Here is a 23082-nt window from a genome sequence, read left to right as displayed (position 1 = left end):
AGCCGTTCAAAATTTTATTATGTGTGAGATTCCTGTTTTTGTACTACATGTCTTGATTGTTATAATTTGGGGTTGAATGAGGGGTTGCAGGCGGGGCAATTGGCTTATACTATACATATCCTTATTAGAGAGGTCGTGCGTGCGTGAGAAAAAAATAGCACTTCCTAATTAGGCCACTGCGAACTAGACATAGATCTGCATCAATGCTACAAAGTTAGGTGATTTACCGGGTACACTCGCTTATTATTAGTGAATACTCCAGTTGGAGTCATTCATTCAAATCCATTTATTACACTATTTAATGACAAATCAAAGCTTTTAATGGCTCATTTGACCAAATAATACTCCTCGAGAGACAATAATAAACAATAACGATCACGATATAATTTTCGCCTGTTTTCATTCCAAATTTACTAAATTTTACTAAGACAAGCAACAATTTTGCCTTCTGATTAAGCTAACATTTTGCAATACTTAACGAAGTTAAAATAGAGACATCATATTTATTTAGTTATCAATTTCTTTTGTAGCACTTACATGTATGTACACAAATAGTAAAAAAGAAATATGCTATGAACCATCTAATTATAAATGCACCCCTATTATTTTACAAACACCATGGACATTAGGTAACGGTCCTTGTACATATTTATTTTTCTTGTTTTACATTTATTTGCTGCAGATAGATTTCTTTTTAATATACATTTCCACGGCGTAATATGCTAGAATTCCAGTTATGCATCCTGTAGTTCCATATGATCATCATCTACTTTTATCTATTGACATATTTCATTCATTAAGTATACTTATTTGGTTTGGCCGAGATGGCACGAAGTTGCAGCATTTGTATATCGGGAAAATCTATTTTTTGTTTCTGAATCACCCCACAAAGATTGACAAAAGAACATTCGGTAATTAAGATCTTTTTGACACGAAGACGCAACTTTATGTTTCATACTTTAGTAGGAGCAATGAGAGGAATTTCGTAAATCATCAATAAATAAAGAAATCATGTATATTAATATCTAATTTCTCTTCACTGTTTAGCTATAATCTTCAGAGACTCGTAACTACCATTTCTATATAAATTGGGAGCCACTCATTGGAATAACCTTGTAGTTGTCCCAAAATCTATAGTCGTAAAAGGATTCCCTTCCAAATTTACTGCTACTCCTTTAAAATCTGTTTTCTCAGAATTGCCAAGTTTGTTGAATGATAGATCTAACTTTCTTAATTGTAATGGCATTTGAATACCATCCTCTAAAAAATTGATTTGACAATTGTAGAAGGAAAGCTCCTTGAGCTTAGCACAATTTAAAAGTGGAGCATGCTTCGAGAGACTTTTTATAGGATTACGAGTAATCTTGACAATCTTCAAAGAAGTAGGAGCTCTCCATGTATCAATTGAAGTAATACCGGAATGTGTCAAGTGTAACTCCTCAAGCCGAGGGAATCTATCTGAACTAAGGAAATCAATATTACCAATATAAACGATATATAGATTCAAAAGCCTCAACAGATGAGGTAGTTCTAAGTCTGAAAACCTGAGATTTTTACCACTAATTCTCAAATTCTCTACCCCATAGGGAATGACTAATTTGGAAAAATACCCTTGCAAAGTAATTGTTAGATCTTTTAGAGAGCTTGGCAATTTGAAGTCTGAATTTAAATATATTGGTTTGAGACAAGCTAAGTTTAGATATTCAATTGAGTCAGGAAGACCCTGTAGACTTTCAGTGTGTGTCAATTTGTGCCAAGACATTTGTAAATTCAGCAACTTAGAAGGCCAATTCTTAATTAGCTTTAAAAACATTTCGTGATTAATACCGCACCCAGATGCGTCAAGTTCTCTTAGATTAGGCAACCAAGCATTATTATCTATTTCTACTGTTTTTATAGACACGTTGAGTGAAATATCTAACACTTCTAGTGTTTGTGGGAATTTTGATAAAGGAAGTATGGTGAACAAATTGTCATGTAAGGACAATTCCAATAACTTTCTGGGCCATTTAATAGATTGTAGCTTTGTATCACCGAGCCTGCAACTACTTAAGGTCAATTTCGTTAGTGTTTTAGGTAATTTCACATTCTGAAAATTTATATTTGATTCGTAAATGGCGAGACTAGTTAGGGATTGTGGCAACTCAAACATATCTTCCCATTCGGGTGATAAGCTCAAAAATAGATCTTGTAGACTCTGAAGCTCACCAAACATCTTGTGTAAGTAGGCATTGAATTTTGTAATCTTTATGGAAAACCCATTTACGTATAGAGATAATGACTTCATACAAGAGAGCCTTACCATCGGTTCAATATCTAATGGTTCAAGATTTTTGCCAACAAAAGGATCAATCAGTATTTTTATATTAGGCAAGGCATCTAATTTGTCAATTTGCCCCATTAAAATGTTTAGCTCAGCCTTTACAGTATTTTTCATGGATAAACGTATATGCAATTCTTTGGGGCGAAATTCTGGTAGTTGTAGGAGTTGTACCATTGTCACAACAGAAGTTATTAAACGAATTTTCGGCATGCTAAAAAGACCGCCGTTTCCAATAAGGTCTAAAATTACATCATCCTTATTGAAATACCAATCTAGTATCTCACTTCGGATTTCGGGATCTGATATTCTCAATACGTAGTAGTAAATGAATGTGCGTGGTAAGCCATCAAGAATACTCGTATAAATTGAAACCGGCAACTTGAAAAGGTACTTATTTACAAATGACTGCAAATACAATGTGTCCATTGCTAATAGACCAGGAATACTTCTTTTCTAAATGATGTGGTCTAAGGTAACCGTATCAGAAAGTTTTCAAGTAAGATTCGTTGAAATTACTCCGCAAAAACTTCTCGGACTTAGAAAGAGCGAAGATGCAAAAAAATGTATTGATATGAAATGGTAAGTAACCATCCCATCTCATTGATATTAAATAATAAGAAGGCAGAGAATCAAATCGTATCAACTACAACTGTAAATCCATGCACTTCAGTTTTGTATTAGCACTATATACTATATACTTTAAGTTAACTGTCGTTGCATTGTCTTTGTATTGTTATAGTTAATGTATATTTTTGTATTATCTGAAGAAGCTTAACTTTGTAACCTTCCTACTTCTATTATTATAGTTAATTATCTTCAGTTTCAAAAAATATATTACTACTACTAGGGTTTCCACTGATTTCCACATAAACTCCCGTGAACCTTCTGTGCCAGCTACTGAGCTTGTTGTTCGATAAATCCAACATGGCGAGTTTTGGAGGTAATACTACGTCTTCGTCCACATGACTAATTTCACAATTGTCCAAGAAGAGATCTCTTAGGTCGGAACATTTTAAAAGTGGAGCATCTTTCGATAGTCTTTTTATAGGATTATGAGAAATACGTACATCAGTCAATGTGAGGGGTGGTATCCAGGTATCTATTGAAGTTATACCAGAATTTGTCAAGTTCAAATCCTTAAGTTCTGCAAACTTATCCAAATGAAGATTTTCAATATTCCCAACAAAAATCCCTGTAAGATGTAAGGTTTGCAACATTAGGGGAAGCTTCATATTTGCTATATTAAGCCCAGAACCCACAATGTACAAATGTTTTACTCCACAAGGAGTTTCAAATTTCTCAGGGAGTTCTTCCAAGGCAATCGATAGATATTTAAGTGAATTTGGAAATCTTATTTTTGTTGACCTCAGAATCACTGGGATGGATTTATGTTCAATTGAGTTTGTCAAATTGGTTAGAGATAAGGTATTGATCAAGTCATGTTTAGACATTTCCAAGTGCTCTAAACTGGATGGCCAATTATTACTTAATTTAGAAAGCATCTTAAAGTTAGCTGCACAACACCGCATATTAAGTACTCTTAGATTTGGCAACCGAGTGTTATCATCTATATCTATGGTATCTATAAATTGGTTGTAAGAAGCATCTAATCCTTCTAGTGTTTGTGGAAATTTCGATAATGGTAATATGGTTAACTTGTTTCCAGGCAACGACAAATACAGTAACTTGCCAGGCCATTTCAAAAAATTTAATTGTTCATCAGTGACCTCATTGTGACTTATTGTCATTTCCTTGAGTGATTCTGGTAGAATTAAAGTATCAACTGGAATATTAGTATTATGAATGGATAAGAAGGTGAGGCGTTGCGGAAGTTTTATACCATTATTAGTGGAGGTACGCATATTTGCTATGTCCAATTCTGTTAGTGTTTCGGGTAACTTCAACGATTCAATACTTATATTTGAATCATGAATTGTAAGTCCGATTAGGGTCGGAGGTAGTTTAACGTCACCTTCAGTTACAGTGACGCGACTCATATGTAAATGCTGTAAGTTCTTAAGTTCAAAAAACACATTTCTAGATAGAAGACTAAATTCGAAATTGTTCAAGGGCTCTCCTAAGTTAATTAGAGATAAAGATTTCACATTGAAGAATGACAAGAAAAGTTCAATTTGTTGTTGTGTGGGCCCAGGTGAATTAAGATAGTTTATATTTCCAACACGTAGGACTATATCTCGTGGACAATCTAATTTGTAGAGTTGCTCAATCAAAATCTCTAGATCAGCCTTTGCAGTATTTGACATTGATAGCATTATAAGCAATTCCTTAGGTCGAAACTCTGGAATTTGTAAGAGTTGTACCATTGTCACAGCGGAAGTTATGAAATAAATCTTCGACATCCCAGAATAATTGCCATTTCCATCAAGGTCGAAAAACACCTCATTGTTATTGAAATACCAATCTAGTATGTTAAGTCCATCCTCAGGAATTCTTAATACATAGTAGTAAATATATCCTCGAGGTAAGTCATCGAGAATTCTAGTATAAATTGAAATGGGCAACTTGAATAGATACTTTCTTACAAAAAGCTGCAAAAATGAAGAGTCCATTGTTAATATATAGGTTCATATACCAATTAATGTTATTCTACACTATAAGGCAACATATATAGATATATGTACGCTAGCACTGATTGCTAATAGGTAAGCTAAAGCTATGACTAACAACAACTATGACTAACGTGATATATGACTACAGATATTTCCATTTTGTGTTACATTCCCCACAAAATGTTAGTTGCCCTTCCTTTCTGTGCATATAGCTTGGAACTTATTTACCTCTAGGGAAATACGTTTCGTTATGCAATTTATATGGTTGTAATTCTTAATATATCAGAACGCTAAGAAAATACGTTCAGCTCTACATATTAGGACTGGCAGGCAGTACCAGACGAAGACGTCTTTCTCGGCAATGTTCATCTCACAAATGCCTTTGTCACACTAATATTTAACGATCTAACCAAATCATTTAATTGATATTTTATTCAGAGTTCAAATAATTCTAATAGCTTAAACAGAAACTTAAAATTAGCTATATTTGTATATTTTTGGGATTTCGTTATTGGGTTATGTTTTTAAATATATACGTAGTATTTGTAAAATAAAAGGAATCAACGACATGAATCAGTCATATGGTCATTATTAGTTATTAATCTATGATGGGAAAAGCAAATAAAAAAGTTTGAATTGAATTGAACTGAATTGAAAACAAACTTAAACAAAAGATGAAGTAAAAGGACAAGTACAAGTGGATAACAAAAAGTTTGTTTAATCCTTCTTCTTATCAGATTCCAATTTTCTAATCAAAGTAAGTTGCTTTCTCTTATTAACAATATTCTTGACGACATCATTGGAGAATAACCAACCATATCTTCTGTATAATTTAATTTGTTCCGTTAATTCAGCACCTTCTTTATCTTCAATGAACTTAGCAAAATGTGTATCTAATTGACCGAAATATTCATAACTTAAAGTTAATTTAAAGTCATGAAGAATTTCTCCTTCATCTTCATTTTCATCAGTATTAACTTCTTTTAATAAATCATCAAAAGTCACTTCAGTATCAATTGGAGTACTATAACCTTCACCATCTTCTAAAAGACAACCTAAATTCTTTAAACTTTCAAATACACCAGCTTTATGAGCAGCAATCATTCCTCCATGTTCTTTAATCTTATATTCACGATAATACTCTCTATATTCATCAGGAGTAGCTTTTCTTGTACCGGTCCAACCCAATTCAATTAATTCTTCCTTACTAACTTCTAATTTAATATTTCTAGCACCAAGCCTAATCAATTTAATTGGATTAAAAGCACCGGTATATAATAAACCGAATATAACCAAACACTTAATAATATGAATACTGAAAAAGATAACTTGACCAGCAATAGCTACTGGATCATCAATATCTTCAATTAACATTTGAGATAATTTCTTTTGATTAAAATAAAGTGCAACCTTACTTAATAATCTTGTCATTTGATTTGTTAAACAAATACCTGGGGTAGGACTTATAAAATCAGGTAAATCAGTATATAACCATACAAGTAAAAATGTTAAAAATGCATAAAAATTAAAATAGTTAAATTGCCATTCAGGTAATAATAATTGACCTGGCCAAACCTTATCACTAACTTTTTCATTTATATCGGTAACATGTTTACTATGTTTATTAGCATCATAATCAAAAAGGAAATTTCCATCTTCAGTTAAATAACCAGGACTAGTACTAATACTCCAACCAATTGGTTTAGCATCATAGAATACCGAAGGTCTTAATGCAATTGGTAAAGTATCAAAGATCTTATATAAATCTTTAAAAGTTTTAGTAGTCTTGATTTGGAAACAATAATCCTTCTCCATATCATCATTGAATCTGATGTATACTTCAAAGTATTCAAGTTGTTTCGACAACGGAGTACGTTCGGTCTTTTCGGAACTCATGATGATTTATTATAGAACTCAATAAATCAAAAGAAGAATAATTCAAATTAATTCCGTCGGAATATTAACTTGTAGTTATACTCCGTTTAATGAAAGATTTTTCCAACACACCTTACTGGGGACACAAAACATAAATCTGGTGTAACCCACACCACTCACTAAATCTGCTGCATTAAGTCAGCTATAATAAAAAAAATATACCGTCACTCCCCACCTTTGTCGCTTTTTTTTTTCTTGCCACCCCTCCTCCCCACTCTAACATTAATTAACTGGGGAATACTTCTGGGCTTGAATTGGAAACGATTTTGTTTAGAACCATATAGAATATTCCACGGCTGTTAAATTAAATCACTGTTTAGTTGAATTACCGATATTTTTGCAGCAGTAATAATATATACTAGTACTAATATTAGTGATACAAAAATCAGTAGTAATAGCTGCGAATTATACATTGTTTTATGCTAGTAACTTATAATACATATTTATTTCTATTTACAATATCTTATCTCTTTACTTCTTTCTGAACGCTACTTGTTCTGGTAACTCAAATGATACACAGAACATAGGCTTCGTAGGGGCAACTTTTCTAACTAAATGAAAATGGCATTTATCAAATGGTATATCGAAATCAATTAATTTAACAATTCTGGCATGAACTTTGGCATGTAATTCTTCAATGGGTGGTTCTGGTCCTCGAGGATCGAATTTCTCAAAACAATGAACGTTTATAATGGGTAATTTAAAATTTGGATCCTTTCTTACAGTGTTTTCTACTTCAGAGTAGAGCCCTATAAATTCATCTAAGAATGTTAATGCACTATCAGGTAAATTCATGACAAAATGACTGATGTATTTAGGGATTTCAATCTTGATAGTATTTGTTTCTCTAACCAGTCGAGTCTGTTCATTCTCGACAACTTTTCTTCTTTTGACTATGGTTTTATCAATAGTACCTGAATTATCTTCTATCCATTGTAATAACAACTTTGGAGATTGACGAATAATCTCTCTTCCATCTAAATTATATGGCTTTAAGAATTTTTCAACATGATTGAGTTTAATATTCTCTTGTAAATACTTGTATGATTCCGGATTTAAATCATTCCCCAACACAATAACTTCTTTCTTTGCTGCTGGTACAGCAAATGGACCAACTCCTGCAAATACATCAACAACAACTTCATGTGGTGCAAAGCTATTAATTAAACGTTCATGTTCGGTACTTAATCTAGAGTTCCAATAAACTTTTGAAAAATCAAATTTAAACCGACACCCACTCTCACTTTGCTCAACAAGTAAGTCATCTACCCCGGCTAATACATTCATCTTAAATGTACGAAATTTTGTATCGATAGTATCGACTTTATCAACTACAGTTCGTACTTTGGGATTCTTATCTAAAATAACCTCACCAATGAGCTTTCCATAAGGTTTAAACTCATCTCTTAAATTCAAATGAGCAACATGACCAGCCTGAGCAAATCCAGTTGGAATTTCATCCAACAATTCTTCTGGAAGAATAGCTCTTAAAATATCATCGGACTTCCAGTATTCGTAACCCAACTTCAAAGTATATGGACGAATCTCAATTCCGTACTCCTTTATTTTCTCCTTAGTGACATCACTTATTAACAGTTGATAATTATCTAAAGTATAATTTTCTTTAAGAAGCACTGCTTTTGATGATTCGATAGGGACAATATGTTTGATGGATGGTAAGTATAAAACATCATTTTTACATACTTTAACAAAGGTAGATAAATTTACAGGGTTAGGGAAGTAAGCCACTATCAACTGAATATCTTTCTTAAAGAAACTACGATCTAATTCTTTCATAGATCTATTAATGGGTGGTCCGAATTGAGTCATCATAAAATCTCGTCTATCAGTTTTAGATATTCCGTGGTAGTGTCGATAAGATGGAATTAAATATGTAGTGCGAGTAAGACGTGGAAGTACTAGAAGTCTTTTCGCAACACTGCCTAGCATAAATATAAAGGAATTTATTACAAACTAGTTTTGGTCTTATGATCAATTTGGTACATTTGAAATTTTTCACAATTTGCACACAAAAAATTATTGCAACTCAAGATGAGTATATACAACTTTTTCAACAATATATAACCATATAAAGCTATACACATACAAATTATATAATGGAAGTGGCCGAAGTGATCAGTATAACTAAGCCCAGTTCAAGTCGACCATTTGAAGATGTTGATGATGACAATGATTCCGATGTGGAAATGAATAATACCACTAATCAATCTATAGTTACACCAGGAGAATTAATTACTGATGATCCTATTTGGATGAAAGGTCATGGGACTTATTTCATAAATGATAAAACTTATTCAAGTGTTGCAGGAACAGTATCACGAGTCAATAGATTATTAAGTGTAATTCCTATTCGAGGACGTTATCAACCAGAAACAGGTGACCATATTGTTGGAAGAATTACTGAAGTAGGTAATAAACGATGGAAAGTAGATATTGGAGCAAAACAAGATGCAGTTCTTATGCTTGGATCTGTCAATTTACCAGGTGGAATCTTAAGAAGGAAAAGTGAAACTGATGAATTACAAATGAGAAATTTCTTAAAAGAAGGAGATTTATTGAATGCTGAAGTACAAACCATCTTTAACAACGGGATTGCATCTTTACATACAAGATCCTTAAAATATGGGAAATTAAGAAATGGGATATTTTTGAAAGTTCCATCATCTTTAATTATTAAATCTAAGAACCATGCATTTGACTTAACAGGGAATATTAGTTGTGTACTTGGAGTAAATGGATATATTTGGTTATATAAAACCAATGTGAATAATCCTACCAGTAACAATAACAATAATAATAGTAATAACAGTAATAATCCCTCCATAACTAGATTAGAAGAAGAAAGTTCATGGGAGATATATTCTGATAAAAATGATACGACTATTACCAATTCTATTCGATCAAATATTACTAGATACTACAATATTATTAAAGCTCTTAGTTATTGTGAATTAGGAATTACAGAACAAAGAATTTCAATGGGTTATGAAGCTTCTCTTGCATATGTTAACCTTGGAAGTTTGAATGATAAAGATGCCATGGAGACCATATGTCAAGATATTATTAATAATGAAAAGATGAGAGGCATAAATTAGTACGATTAATTATATTATTTAGTATATATGTATAAATATATCGTCCAAAAAGTAGATCAGGTTGACCACAATAAAGGAAATTAAATTAAATAAAATTAAATAAATTAAATTAAATAAAACTAAATTAAATTAAGTGAATTGAATAATCAAACAAAGAAACAAGTTAACTCAATGCTTTTTTTGGATCCCGGACTTTTGATATATATTTATGTATATATATATATGCGCGTGTATTTGTCAAATTACTTGATTATTTATTATTGATGCTGATTGAATGACGATTTATAATGCATTGTTGGAGGTAGAATTGAAGTAATAAAGTGCCGATGTTTGATTAATACAGAAGAACCTTCTTTCTTCTTAAATAGCACTTGAAATAAATGGTTTGAACAATTCCAAAACATATTATACAAGTTATTAAAATGATCGAGTTTTTAGTATAATCGGAGAAGATTTCTTCATTTACATCACGTAATTTAAATTCTTGTTCCATAAGACTTTGAAGAATTATTTCTGAATTATCCAAATTTCCTACAATTGAGTCTAATTCGGTCTTGAGATATTGGATTTCATTTTCAAAATCTTCTTGAGTAAATGGCTTGTCTTTGACTGATTTTGATGATTGGGATTGTGAAGGTTCTTTGGCTCCGTCATCATCAGATCCTTGTTCACGTTTAGATTCTTGTTCTTTAAAACGACGGAAGTATTGAACAAAATTGTTATAATTTGTTTGTTTAATGGTAGTCATGTTTTTAATATCCACAAATAATTCAACATCTCGAGGTTTAGCAACAAATGACCAAGATTTATCAGCATATAAATTATCAAAACATATATAAATAAGGGATTTACCTTGAGAATTATTTATTAATTCATCAGCTTTAGCTCTATCGAAATCTTTATTAAAATTTTCATCACGCTTTTCATTACTGACATGTTCTTCATCTTCATGTCCAAATAAACGATTTGATGAACGTTTTATTTGTTCAATAACTTGATTTGCTGAATCTTGAAATGATAAATGATCTTGATTATCACCACTAAGATCTTGTGATATTTTTATAGGATTATTTAAATTAGTGAACATTAAACTTATATCGTTTGAAATATCAAGTTGAGATCTTAAACGATTATTATCATCATCAAAGATGTTAAGATTTAATTTTTGAGATGCTAATTTATCACCCAGTTTAATTCTAACGAGTAATATATCATCTTTAATGGTTGGATAACTTACACAATTAAATAAATATTGTTTTGAAGAATATTTGGAAACATCACCTTCCTTTATAGGTGGGATTGTAAATCCTAAACCTAATACAGTATTAGGTAGTAATAATAGTAGAGGAAGTAAAAATGATAGTATATTGGAATATAGGTTCGGCATTATTGATATAATGTATAAATATATGGATGTTTTGAAGTGATTTAGATATTGATTAAGGGAATAACGTGCTGAGATGATATGATTTTAATATGAAAAAAAGGGAAACTGTAAGCAAACTTTCTATAGTAAGAATAAAGGTAATGTAAGGTACGGTAAGATTTGGTATATTAAGGAAAATAGTTGAGGATTTGTTATGATAATAACTTTGAATGGCAAACAGTAATGAAAAGAAAAGTGTTCCAAGTTGATGTATAGGAAAGAAGGATAAGCGAATGTATAGGATTGGATAGATGGCAAGTTGAAGATGAGTTTGGCCAAATGATGATAGTGATGAAGTATTTTGAATATTGAAGATACTTTATAGAATAGCTAAGAATCAAACTATAAAAGAGAATTCAAGCTAAAAAGAAAATCATCAATGCAATAAATGTACTTATGATGAGTTCAGATTGTGATGGGTCAAATTGGCTTGCTTAGCTTAGCTGTGCTTAGCTTAAATGGAGAGAAACAATTTAGTGAGCGAGGGACACATAATGAATTAAAAAAAAAAAATAAAAAAAAATTGAAAAAAACTTAAAAAATAAAGAAGAAAAAAAACTAACAAATGAAGGAACTAAAAGAAATAAAACACCAACCAAAGAAAGAAAAAAAAATGAATACTTGTGTTATATTCCGTACTAGCTTGAAATTGTAAGTACTTAGTATGGATCAATATTTTGTACAATCTATATTTTGCATTGTACTTACTTACATTCATTTGTATTGTATTGTCCTACTTTAGACGCCATACTGAATATGTTACATTGCCAATAATCAATGCTAAAAGCTGTCACGTATTAATACGGTCCCATCTCATCAGCTCATATTTGTTCATACCATTCCAGAACCACTTGGTAACTGATGGTGAAAGAATAACCAGGGTGTGTAGTAGAGAATGATTAAAAAAAAGGGAACAAAGGTAAAAAATAAAAAAAAAATAAAAATAAAATAAGTGAAATAATTTGCTGAATGAAGAAAAAAAAAGAAATTAAAGATTATAGTCATGTGATAAGTAGCATGTGACTGACCTTTTCCCCTTAAATTTGGCTTATGTACGCGAATTAACTAAGGCGGATCAATCGTTCTTTAATATACTTTTTTTTTAACTTTTTAATATTTTCTGTTCTTCAGACTTTTTTTTTTTTCATTTTTGACAGTGCCCTCATCAGCTACAGGTTGATAATTGATACAATTCGTGATTTGCAACAATTGTCAGTTCTATGATAATTTCTAAGAACAGTCAGTTTCTGTCTGTCCTTTTAGTGGCAAGTATTTGTGGATCCGTTCCTGGTAAAGTTAAATAGATCAAATAATTGAATGGCTCGTGTTACACAAAACACATATCCAACTGGAACAATAAAGAAAATGTAAAAATCTCCACTCTTTCATTGACTTACACACAACCTAACAACAACCAGCAGTTAAGTTTGTATTGAGTCGCGTCTTTTCTTCAACTAATGTATGAATATGCATCAATAGTCTATAATCATGTTTTTTTGCATCTTAATGCTTTGAATAGCTTGGCATGGACGTTTACTAATTATAGAGCCTATGAACTAAATATAAAAATCGAAGTTCTCTTCGGTAAACTATGCCCCCCAATTATGGCGTTAGTGATTGATGAATCATTATGGCTTAAGATCTTATCAAAGTGTCCGGTCAATGTCCATTTTCGCACTTGTTTTTGTACTTTTGTAACCATATTTACCTTTTTATGAATTAGTTTCAATTTCACTTGAGGTAACTTGGCTTCCTGAACGGGAAATCAAGACAATCCATGTCAAAGAACAAATCAGTTATTCTTTTTATTCTTTTTATTCTTTTATTCATGTATGTTAAACCCTCATTACGTAACTACTATTTCAGTTTTACTATATTCTATTTATCATTAGACGTGTGGTGATAAACGTGTCCTAACATATATTATACTTATATATATATTGCAACAAACCCCTCATTCTATATACACTTTTAATCTATTTCTGGGGTTGTTGTGAGTTGGAGTTGTAAATTAAATCTTGCAACCTTGACTCAAATTCATACTCTTCTAATTTTTCAATGAGTTCACCTAATTTACTACCATTCATACATCCTTGTAAATCATGTATTGAATATCCACATCTATGATCAGTGACTCTATTCTGGGGGTAATTATAAGTTCTAATCTTATCAGATCTATCGGTGGTTGAAACTTGATCAGTTCTCATCTTTCTTTGATCGGCATATTCTTTATCCTTTTCTAATTGAGCTAATCTAGCTCTTAAGATTGAAAAGGCTTTTGCTTTATTCATAGGTTGTGATCTTTCATCTTGTTGAACTACAATGATTCCTGTTGGTATATGAACCAATCTAACGGCAGAATCCGTTGTATTAACATGTTGACCCCCTTTACCTCCTGATCTCATAGTATCTATTCTAATTTCTCCTGGCTGAAATTGTCTTTCATCTTCCTTTAATGATTTCTCATTACCTTCAGACATTTTTGGTAAGACAACAACTGCAGCTGTTGATGTATGAATTCTTCCTTGTTTCTCAGTTGCTGGTATTCTTTGTACTCGATGAACTCCACTTTCAAATCTTAATTCATTATAAGATCCCGGCTCATTAATATTAATGATGATTTCATTAGGAAATCCGTTACTACCTTCATTCTTACTAACCAATTCCCATCTCCATCGCTTTATATTAGCATAATTAATATACATCTGCATCAAATCTTCCGTAAAAAGTCCAGCTTCACCACCTCCTACACCGGGTCTTAATTCAATGATAGTTGGTTTATCACCAAATTTTAATGGAGGAGGCAATCTATTCTGTAATTTTCGAATAGTCTGACCTAATTCTGGTAATAAAGTATCTATTTCATCAAAAGCTTCACTAATGATCTCAGGATCTTGGTTGGGCTCTTCAACCATTTCAAGTAATTCATCTAGCGTTGTAAGTTGTTCCTTGTATCGACTATATATCTCTATAGCAAAACTTAAATTAGAGAACTTTGTGGAAAGTTCTTGATTAAATTCATTACTATTGGAAAGGGTATCACTTAGGGCCTTATGTTCTTGACTGATAATTTCAGCTCGTTCAAGAAGAAGAGGATGAATCCGGGGCATTTCATTAACCTTTTCGTATATTTCTTCACGAGTAGAGTACCATTTCAGCGAGGACACAGTTAACGAAGTCACTAACTGTACCCTCATCGGTATTCTACCCCGGTTCCTACAGAGAACCCTCAACATTTCTTGTTAATAAAGTACTGATTGTAATTGGCGATTATTGCAACTGGTTCCAAAAAATTTTCGGTGTGATGAAAAAAAATAGTGCCATTAAAAATCGCACCCATTGATTTACTCCACGATATACTTGAACAATATAAAGGTTGTATTATTATTATTATTATCGTTATTATTATATTATACGAGCATGTCAGAGACAATTTCATCATCGCAGCAGCCGATAAGTATTACCGAATTTACGCGCGCCATTACGGAATTGCACCAAGATGTATTAGAATCCATCAAGAAGCAATTGGTTACTTCACTAACTAAACTCATTCAAACCAATAATGAACTTCAAGACGAAATCACATCAATCCGTCGGCAGTTAAGCGTGAATGATACTAACGAACTTGAATTGGATGAAGATTTGAAATTGTATGCTGAAACCATTGGCGAGAACAGGGTGGTTATTGAAGAACAGAAGAGTAGAATTAGTGCAGTATTGAATGAATTGGTGACTCGTGGGTTATTAAGTGATGCCAATAGGATAAAAGAAGAAGGCACAATTTTTAACGAATTGAGTGTAAAAGATGCGACAAAAAGTGTAGATATTAAAAAGGATGGAGATGTTTCTGATGATGAGAATACTGTGACAAAGAAAAGTAATGATGATGATAATGAAGCTAATGATGGAGGAATATATCTTTAGTAACCAACAGTAAATACTATACATATCTATGTAATAATACGTACTATTTATTCTAACAACAAATACTATTGTAATACTATTTCTTTGTAATACTATATACATTAAAGTACTATATATTAAAGTACTATATATTAAAGTACTATATATTTGATAGTCTATATACATGGAGCTCACTTTGATTTCTCAATGGGCTTTGGTGGAGCAGAACCAAATAATTTGTTAATGAATGGCTTTTCACTTTGATTGATAGGATCTTCTGGTCGTTTGCATATCAACATATATGTAGTACCAAGATGAACTCTCTTTTCATAAGTAATATCCAAACCTGCAGAATCAACCAAATCCAAAATATCTAAATTCCATCTACAGGCCCATGTTTTCATTCTATGTTCACTTCTAAAGTCCAAGTGATTGTTAATAAAGCCCCAAGTACTTCTTCCATGTTCTAATAACACAATACGTCCACCGGGTTTTAACAACTCTTTCATATTCTTAAGGGCTTTAACAGGATCTTCATGAGCACATAAACCAAAAGTTTCGATAATGGTATCATACTGAATAGACTTATTGTCCTTAACTAAATCCACCAAATCTTCAGCCTTACCTACTGTATAACCGACTTTCTTAAATTTAGGGTAATATGATTGAAACTTTTTAACAGCCAATTCTACCATTTTGGCAGAAGAATCGAGAAATGTTATAGAGTTAATATCTTCAGTATTTAAATAAGGAATATTTCTTCCTGTACCACAGGCAACTTCTAAAACATCACCTTGGATTTGGCTCATAAGCCATGATCTTCTTCTTCCCATCAAAATAGCACGTTCTTCCCATTTAATTTCGTTATCATAAGCTTCAGCCTTCTCTTCGTAGAATGAAGTTGTATCTTCTGCTGGTACAATATTAGCCGTTTTCTTATCACTTTCCTGCTTTGTATCATCCACAACATCTGGCTTATCTATAGGTTGATCTAACACAGGAGTCTTTCTAGACAGAATTCTTGGCTGCTTTTGATACCACTCATCCAATTGTTCTGGAGTAGGCTCAAAAATGGCATCCTTATTCAAAAGATTCTTTCTTCGGAACTCTTTCCTCATCATTTGATAAATCTTCCACTTCTTTTCTTCTTTAGGACGTAATCTTTCATTATTCAACTTTTTCATCATTAAATATTCGTATTCTAATAATGAACTAGGATCAGCTTCATATTTGGCACGAACATGTTTTAACTGAATATCTTCATAGTAACGATCTCTCATATAATAGTATAAACTAATACACATGGCTATAAACCCCCCAATATAATACTTGGTCATACTCTTTTTAAATTTTTCAGACTCAAGATACTTAGCCCACCTTTGGTATCTACTCAATTTAGCATTTTCATGTTTCTCTCGAACATGAGCTGTATCTATGGGGAATGGGTTAGATCTTGAGGGTTCAGGTTTTGACGATTTACTATAGTATCTACATAACAACAGTACACTACCAGCACCAGTCAAAACGGGTCTAGCCACTACTCGTCCGATGCCAATAGGAACTGCAGCTGTAACTCTTCTACTAACAGCTAGCATTGACACTACTTCCCTTCCTCTATACTAATAAATATGATTCGAGATTCATCTTCTCCATACTCCAAGTGAAAAATTATTTTGCATATAGAGTGGGTGGGTCGTGCGCGCGTGTTCAAACCGGCTGGTAAACTCAACGCCAAAACTGGAAACACCGATGGCAAATCACGAACTCCAATTCACTAACACCGACAGGAAACTAATAACCAATAAACATTATACAAATAATAAATAAACCATATCAAAAAAAGGAATAGTAAAATTCAGCATGTCACAACCTTCGGCGTTATTAGAACAAGCCCGTGACGCAGCAGCCCTCGAAGACTACACATTAGCGGAAACCAATTACAAGCAATTGATCTTAAATTATCCAGATCAAACTGTAACTAGTACTAAAAGATTACAGGAACAAGAATCGGCTATAATTGAATTGGGGAAAATATATCAGAAGAATGAAGATGCCGAGAAATTGAGACAACTCATTGAACAATCTAAACTGGTGTTGGGAGACTTTGCCAAATCTAAGACAGCTAAGATTGTTAAGACATTAATTGAAAATTTCGATACTATTAGTAATTCTTTAGATTTACAGATTCAATCGACTAGAGATAGTATACAATGGGCCATTGATAATAAATTACTGTTTTTAAGACAATCATTACAATTGAAATTATCAGAATTATTATATAAGAAGGGATTATTTCAAGACGGGTTAAAGATTATAAATGATTTATTAAGAGAATATAAGAAATTAGATGATAAATCATCATTAGTAGAAGTACAATTATTAGAATCTAAAATTTATCATTCTTTACGTAATATTCCTAAATCTAGAGCTGCATTAACTAGTGCAAGAACTTCAGCAAATTCTATTTATTGTCCAACTTTATTACAAGCAGAATTAGATTGTCAAAGTGGGATTCTTAATGCAGAAGATAAAGATTATAAAACTGCTTTTTCATACTTTTATGAATCATTTGAAGGATTTAATTCTCAAGATGATAGTCGTTCTATTTTAATCTTAAAGTATATGTTATTAACTAAGATTATGTTAAATCTTATTGATGATGTTAATAATATTTTAAATCATAAGAATGTTCAAAAATATCAATCAAAAGATATTGATGCTATGAAAGCCATTGCTACTGCATATTCTAATAGATCTTTAAAAGAATTTGAAAATGCCCTTGTAACTTATTCAACAGAATTAAAATCTGATCCTATTATTAAAAATCATTTCAATGCATTATACGATAACTTGTTAGAACAGAATTTATTAAAGATTATAGAATCTTATAGTTGTGTAGAATTATCTCATATTTCTAAGACTATTGGATTAAATTTACAACAAGTTGAAGGTAAATTATCTCAAATGATCTTGGATAAAGTGTTTTATGGGGTATTAGATCAAGGTAATGGTTGGTTAATCATTTATGATGAACCAAGAAAAGATGCAGCCTATGATGCTTCTATAGATTTGATTAAGAACTTATCCAATGTAGTGGATTTGTTGTATGAAAAGGCATCTTCATTGAATTAGTGTATGTATGTAAGTATGTATTTATGTATTTATATATGTCTATATCACTATTACTATAACTACAATTATAACTATCTAATAGAAGACTCCCTGAATTCCTCTCTCACTAGCCACTACTGATATCTCACCTACCTTAACCAAAAACTCTTGTAATCGTCCACTAGCCTGGAAACATTCTAAGAAATCATTGTCTTCCTCATTAGCTACTTGGTTAATTAACGTAAACACTTGTCTCATATACTTCCAGTCATTCAATCTTGAATTTTGATAGATTTCCAATAATTCAATGATGAGATATGGTACATAGATGGCTCTGTATCGAGTATAGATAGCCTTATCATCAGAATGACTTAACCCTTTGAACCAATCAAAGATTAACTTAGTCAATGTCTTACTAGTCTTCTCTATAGAATTGGATACGGCACTTGACTTCCACTTGCCAGTATCATTAGTGATACTAGCAAAGTTCCTCCAATCATCTATCAATATGAGGGCCTCCAATAACTGAGAATATTCCAATAATTCAAGCTTAGTTTCTTCACTAATATGTCCCTCATCATGTTCCTTGGCAAGTAATTGTACATCGTAATTGTTGATGATACTCTTGAAGCTCTTCCCCTTGGCAAATTGTTTGAGGGCTGAGAGTTTACCACAAAGGAGAAACCTTCTAATGATAGTTACTGTGGCACTAATGGCATCTTCATACATATTGTTCTCATAGAAATACTCGACGGACCGATAGAGTTTATAGTCCATATCATCAATAGTATCTTCAGACTCCTGAACTTCAATGGATGCACTACTCTGTAAATCTCTATAGTAACTTTCTGTCTCACTCAATACTCGTTCAACTGTACGTCTCAATACATTAATCATCTTATCCTGATTGTTGTTATTGCTATTGTTATTGTTGGTGTTGGTGTTGTCGAGCATTACCACATCAGTGCTGTGATCATTGATACGCTTGGATATTTCAATCTGCTTCAACCGTTCATCATAGTCTGTAATAGTGGAAAGGAGTAAGGAGTATGCCTCTCTGGCATCCTTTTCATCGGGTATAAACGATAAATAGATAGGAATCAAATCGGTGAGTTTACTATCAGAAAGTTGAGCTATGTATAAAGTAATAATGGTGGTTAAATCCTCTGGAAGGACAGGGTTATCTCCGCCTATAATGGATTTAAAGATGGCTAAATGGGTAAGTACTCGAGTAAGATGAGGTTGATTCAAAGTAGCGTTATCTTGGGCATGTTTATGGAGTAAATTATGGAGTAATGATGATACCTTGTCTATCATAATACTACCGGAAATTACCCTTAATGGGTGTTGACTTTGCTGCGATACAGTCGTGCCAGATTTCAGTAATGCATTTAAGATATCGTCTAGAGTAGTCAATTGAGGCGGAAGAATCACAATTGAAGGAATATCTTCATCTGAATTTTGATCTTTGTATAGATTTATCATAAACTCTTGTAATTTGTAGGTGTATAGTTGAGAGGTGTATATCAAAAGGGATTCTGCCCAATCATCAGCTGCTTCACTAAGATTGGCACTTACATCACCTCCACTTAAGTATGAATAAATCAATCTTTCATATTTGTTAAGATTAGGTTGTTGTGACAATTTGTATACGGCTTTAGTCCATAAGAGTTTGTGCTTCGTACCAGAAGCAATAGAAGGAAGAATTTCACCATCTTCACCATCTTCACCATCATTGATATCTTTGATATCTTCTTCATCCCGTTTATCAATTATAGGGTCGTAGTACGTCTGGGTATAACCAAGAAGGATCAAGGCTAAGGCGTAGTTGCCAGTATTACGAGCTATCTCCAATGCATCTGTTACTCTATTGGCAAGTACTAGTTTATATATGATGTGGAAATTAGTTGAATCAACAGCTTCATCATGTGGATGAATGGACTTATTCGAACGTAATGGAGAATCTACATCCAAAGTATCCACAAGATTATGAGCAGGAATATTATTGAGGAGAATATCATAGTCTTTGTTTACCACTGCAAGTCTAGTGTTATTCCACTTCATTTGATACAGTTCAACTCCCTCAGTATCCACATTTCGTGTATTAGTTTGAAGCCATTCAATAATTCGATACAACTCTATGATTTGAGGATTCTGACGTAAATAGTTCTCTTGCTTGGTACCAAGCGATGACATCTCATATTCTTTAAGTAACAGTATGTCCCATCTCGATAATCGGAATGATGATAATAACTCCACCAAATGCCACAATTTGGTTTCTAAGTCCCAGTGGTCAAACTCAGCCGAAACTTCCTGACCTTCTAAGGTAGTACCGATAGCAAGTGCTCGTTGGGCACAGAGTGATTTGAATTTGCCGATGATGTCGAATTCTTCAACGTCTGTTTTCAATTGATACTCCTTGAGAATAGTAGCAAATTGTACCTCGATATCCGTCGTCGCCGGCATGTTTCGAGTCCCCGAGGATATCATATCTATGTTATTGGTTGTGGGGTAATGGATTGTTTTCTATATAAATTCACCTATTTTACTAGTGTTTATTTTAATTTTTCAATAAAAGGGTGGTGATCCAGCGACATTATGTTTGCACATGATCGCGCATGTGCATGTCGCATTCACGACATGAGATTTTTCTTTCATGTGCAAGGTCACATGTATGGACTGTACCTCTATGCAGGTGTCCCTCTTACGGGGAATCAGAAATGTCACTCCCCCCTAAGAAACCAGTCTGTAATCCTACGATACATAGCCATTACCGGATCAATAATAAGTAAAACGGATAGAATGGCATCCGACACCGAAGTAAGTATATCCCGGAACACTCCTGAACCACCAACTTTTACAGAAGATGAAGATAATAATCCATTTTCTCATCAGGGAGGTATAAGCGGATTTATAAATCAAGACGAAGAAGGAGGTGAAGAATCATTATTATTGGGTAATTCACGTGCAGTGAATGATACAGTAATAGATGTACCGATTAATGTTGAAAGCCGAGTAACTAAGCTTTTAAAACCGAGTAAAAAGGTAAAGATTGAAATTACTGAGGCTGGTAATTCTAATGAAGGTATGGTTAACTCTCTGAAGAAATATGTGGTATATACGATTAAATTAATTAATTGTGAAGATATTAAGGAAGAAGTATTAACGAGGCGAAGGTATAGTGATTTTGAAAGTTTACGAGATATTCTTACTAAGATATTTCCTCTAATTATTATTCCTCCTATACCTCCAAAGAATTATCTTAATTTAACAGTATTGAATGGTTTAGTTAGTCAAGCTCAATCAATTGATAATGGAAATGGTAATAGTAATAATGGTGATACTAATGGATCTGAACTGCATCATCCTCAATCTCCTTATTCATATATAAATTCAACTCATTTGGCTAAGAATAAACTAATTGAACATCGGAAACGTTTATTGGCAAATTTCCTTAATAATTGTTTAAAGATTCCTCGAATTCGGAATCTTCAATTCTTTGCTAAATTCTTAGATCCTAATGCCAATTGGACTGATGAAACTGTACTTATGTCTAGTCAATTACCTAAATCCATCTATCTTCTGAATCCTGAAAATGGTTTAAAGACTGATCCAATCTATGCCAATCTTCCTAATCCCAGTAATGGACCTACTATGTCATTCTTTAAAGATAATCGAAAGAGAATTACTAAGAAAATCTTGAATGGTGATAGTACAGCTAATGGTACTCTGCTGCATCTTCTGCTGCTGCTGCTGCAGGGTCAAACCAATGGTAATGGTAATGGTAATGGCAATGCAGTCATAGAAAAGACTACTAATTCAAAATATATTATTAATACTTCAGGATTAGATGAAATCAACAAGCGTATAATGGCCAATTATATGGGATTATCAAATGATTATGCTGATTTAGGTACCATATTCAATTCCTTTTCCTTAGCATTATCGGAATCATCTAAAGAAGGTAAGAATTCTAAAGCTAATGTAGTATTTGATAAGGTAGGACAAGCATTTGATAGATCCTATATAACCATCAATGGATTAATTGGAGATTTAGAAACTAAATTTTCTGAACCATTAGGTGAAGCAGTACAATACTCGAGTATACTCCAGTTCATCACCAAGTACCAGAACCGTAAATTACGCCAGAAGGAACTATTGGATCTAGAATTAAAATCCAAGAAAAAGGAGCTTCTGGAATTACTTCATACGGAAGAAGAGTCTGGAAGAATAGAGAATGCAGTAAACTCTGATCCTCAAGCTAAGGATACCAAGTATAACTTGGATGATGCCATAGCAAAAGATAGTAACAATAAGAAAACACCACCAGAACCAACTTCTACCACTATTACAACTACTTCAACTACTTCTACTTCTAGATTTAGATTCCCCAGCCTAAAGAAGATTACTCAATACGTTAGTGAAATCATTGATCAGAATCCTGAACAAACCCGTCGCCAACGTATATCAGTACTTCAAGAAAAGATTAAAATATTTGAGAAATGTCAGAATATAATGCTTGAAGACATATCGTATATAACTGATGAAGTTAATAAAGATTTCCAGGCATTCCATAAAGAACAGTTAAAGATGATTTACGAAATATTATTATGTTACAACCGATTTCTCACTGGTTGGGCTAAAAAGAACATTGAAATTTGGGAAGAGATTAAAGAAGAAGTATATAAACTATAAGCT

At 32.6% G+C, this 23082-nt stretch overlaps 12 protein-coding genes across 12 annotated transcripts; 4 read left to right on the top strand and 8 right to left on the bottom strand. All coding sequences in view use genetic code 12, as the record gives it.

Moving 5' to 3' along the window:
- Positions 1–1003: 1003 nt before the first annotated feature.
- Positions 1004–2939, bottom strand: RJT21DRAFT_28744 (uncharacterized protein). The gene has a single exon (XM_064884054.1). It carries the CDS (start codon positions 2747–2749, stop codon positions 1100–1102), a length of 1650 nt encoding a protein of 549 aa, XP_064740376.1. The 5' UTR covers positions 2750–2939; the 3' UTR covers positions 1004–1099.
- On the bottom strand, positions 2940–5252 carry RJT21DRAFT_28766 (uncharacterized protein). The gene has a single exon (XM_064884056.1). It carries the CDS (start codon positions 4891–4893, stop codon positions 3130–3132), a length of 1764 nt encoding a protein of 587 aa, XP_064740375.1. The 5' UTR covers positions 4894–5252; the 3' UTR covers positions 2940–3129.
- RJT21DRAFT_28742 (uncharacterized protein) lies at positions 5252–6954 on the bottom strand. The gene has a single exon (XM_064884053.1). It carries the CDS (start codon positions 6787–6789, stop codon positions 5611–5613), a length of 1179 nt encoding a protein of 392 aa, XP_064740374.1. The 5' UTR covers positions 6790–6954; the 3' UTR covers positions 5252–5610.
- Positions 6955–6958: 4 nt separating this feature from the next.
- Positions 6959–8815, bottom strand: RJT21DRAFT_119794 (tRNA (guanine) methyltransferase). The gene has a single exon (XM_064881532.1). It carries the CDS (start codon positions 8776–8778, stop codon positions 7300–7302), a length of 1479 nt encoding a protein of 492 aa, XP_064740373.1. The 5' UTR covers positions 8779–8815; the 3' UTR covers positions 6959–7299.
- Positions 8816–9945, top strand: RJT21DRAFT_135005 (exosome non-catalytic core subunit; the record flags this gene model as incomplete). The annotated part of the gene is made up of 1 exon (XM_064883243.1): positions 8816–9945. Exon 1 carries the CDS (start codon positions 8946–8948, stop codon positions 9942–9944), a length of 999 nt encoding a protein of 332 aa, XP_064740372.1. The 5' UTR covers positions 8816–8945.
- Positions 9946–10278: 333 nt separating this feature from the next.
- Positions 10279–11331, bottom strand: RJT21DRAFT_113516 (uncharacterized protein; the record flags this gene model as incomplete). The annotated part of the gene is made up of 1 exon (XM_064880168.1): positions 10279–11331. One exon carries the CDS (start codon positions 11329–11331, stop codon positions 10279–10281), a length of 1053 nt encoding a protein of 350 aa, XP_064740371.1.
- Positions 11332–13263: 1932 nt separating this feature from the next.
- RJT21DRAFT_119789 (uncharacterized protein) lies at positions 13264–14814 on the bottom strand. Its single transcript, XM_064881531.1, has one exon. It carries the CDS (start codon positions 14604–14606, stop codon positions 13347–13349), a length of 1260 nt encoding a protein of 419 aa, XP_064740370.1. The 5' UTR covers positions 14607–14814; the 3' UTR covers positions 13264–13346.
- RJT21DRAFT_119788 (uncharacterized protein) lies at positions 14704–15355 on the top strand. The gene has a single exon (XM_064881530.1). The coding sequence runs from the start codon at positions 14791–14793 to the stop codon at positions 15292–15294; it is 504 nt and encodes a 167-aa protein (XP_064740369.1). The 5' UTR covers positions 14704–14790; the 3' UTR covers positions 15295–15355.
- A 34-nt stretch (positions 15356–15389) lies between these two features.
- Positions 15390–17043, bottom strand: RJT21DRAFT_119787 (putative RNA methyltransferase). The gene has a single exon (XM_064881529.1). The coding sequence runs from the start codon at positions 16866–16868 to the stop codon at positions 15465–15467; it is 1404 nt and encodes a 467-aa protein (XP_064740368.1). The 5' UTR covers positions 16869–17043; the 3' UTR covers positions 15390–15464.
- On the top strand, positions 17044–18410 carry RPN6 (proteasome regulatory particle lid subunit). Its single transcript, XM_064882847.1, has one exon. It carries the CDS (start codon positions 17134–17136, stop codon positions 18403–18405), a length of 1272 nt encoding a protein of 423 aa, XP_064740367.1. The 5' UTR covers positions 17044–17133; the 3' UTR covers positions 18406–18410.
- On the bottom strand, positions 18411–20962 carry NUP84 (Nup84p). The gene has a single exon (XM_064881528.1). The coding sequence runs from the start codon at positions 20872–20874 to the stop codon at positions 18481–18483; it is 2394 nt and encodes a 797-aa protein (XP_064740366.1). The 5' UTR covers positions 20875–20962; the 3' UTR covers positions 18411–18480.
- A 224-nt stretch (positions 20963–21186) lies between these two features.
- Positions 21187–23079, top strand: RJT21DRAFT_82627 (uncharacterized protein; the record flags this gene model as incomplete). The annotated part of the gene is made up of 1 exon (XM_064885337.1): positions 21187–23079. One exon carries the CDS (start codon positions 21187–21189, stop codon positions 23077–23079), a length of 1893 nt encoding a protein of 630 aa, XP_064740365.1.
- Between the last annotated feature and the right edge of the window lie 3 nt (positions 23080–23082).

This window comes from Scheffersomyces amazonensis, assembly GCF_036850825.1.
Source record: "Scheffersomyces amazonensis strain UFMG-HMD-26.3 chromosome Unknown RJT21scaffold_2, whole genome shotgun sequence".
NCBI lineage: Eukaryota > Fungi > Ascomycota > Pichiomycetes > Serinales > Debaryomycetaceae > Scheffersomyces > Scheffersomyces amazonensis.
This window is presented reverse-complemented; position numbering and strand designations above follow the sequence as displayed.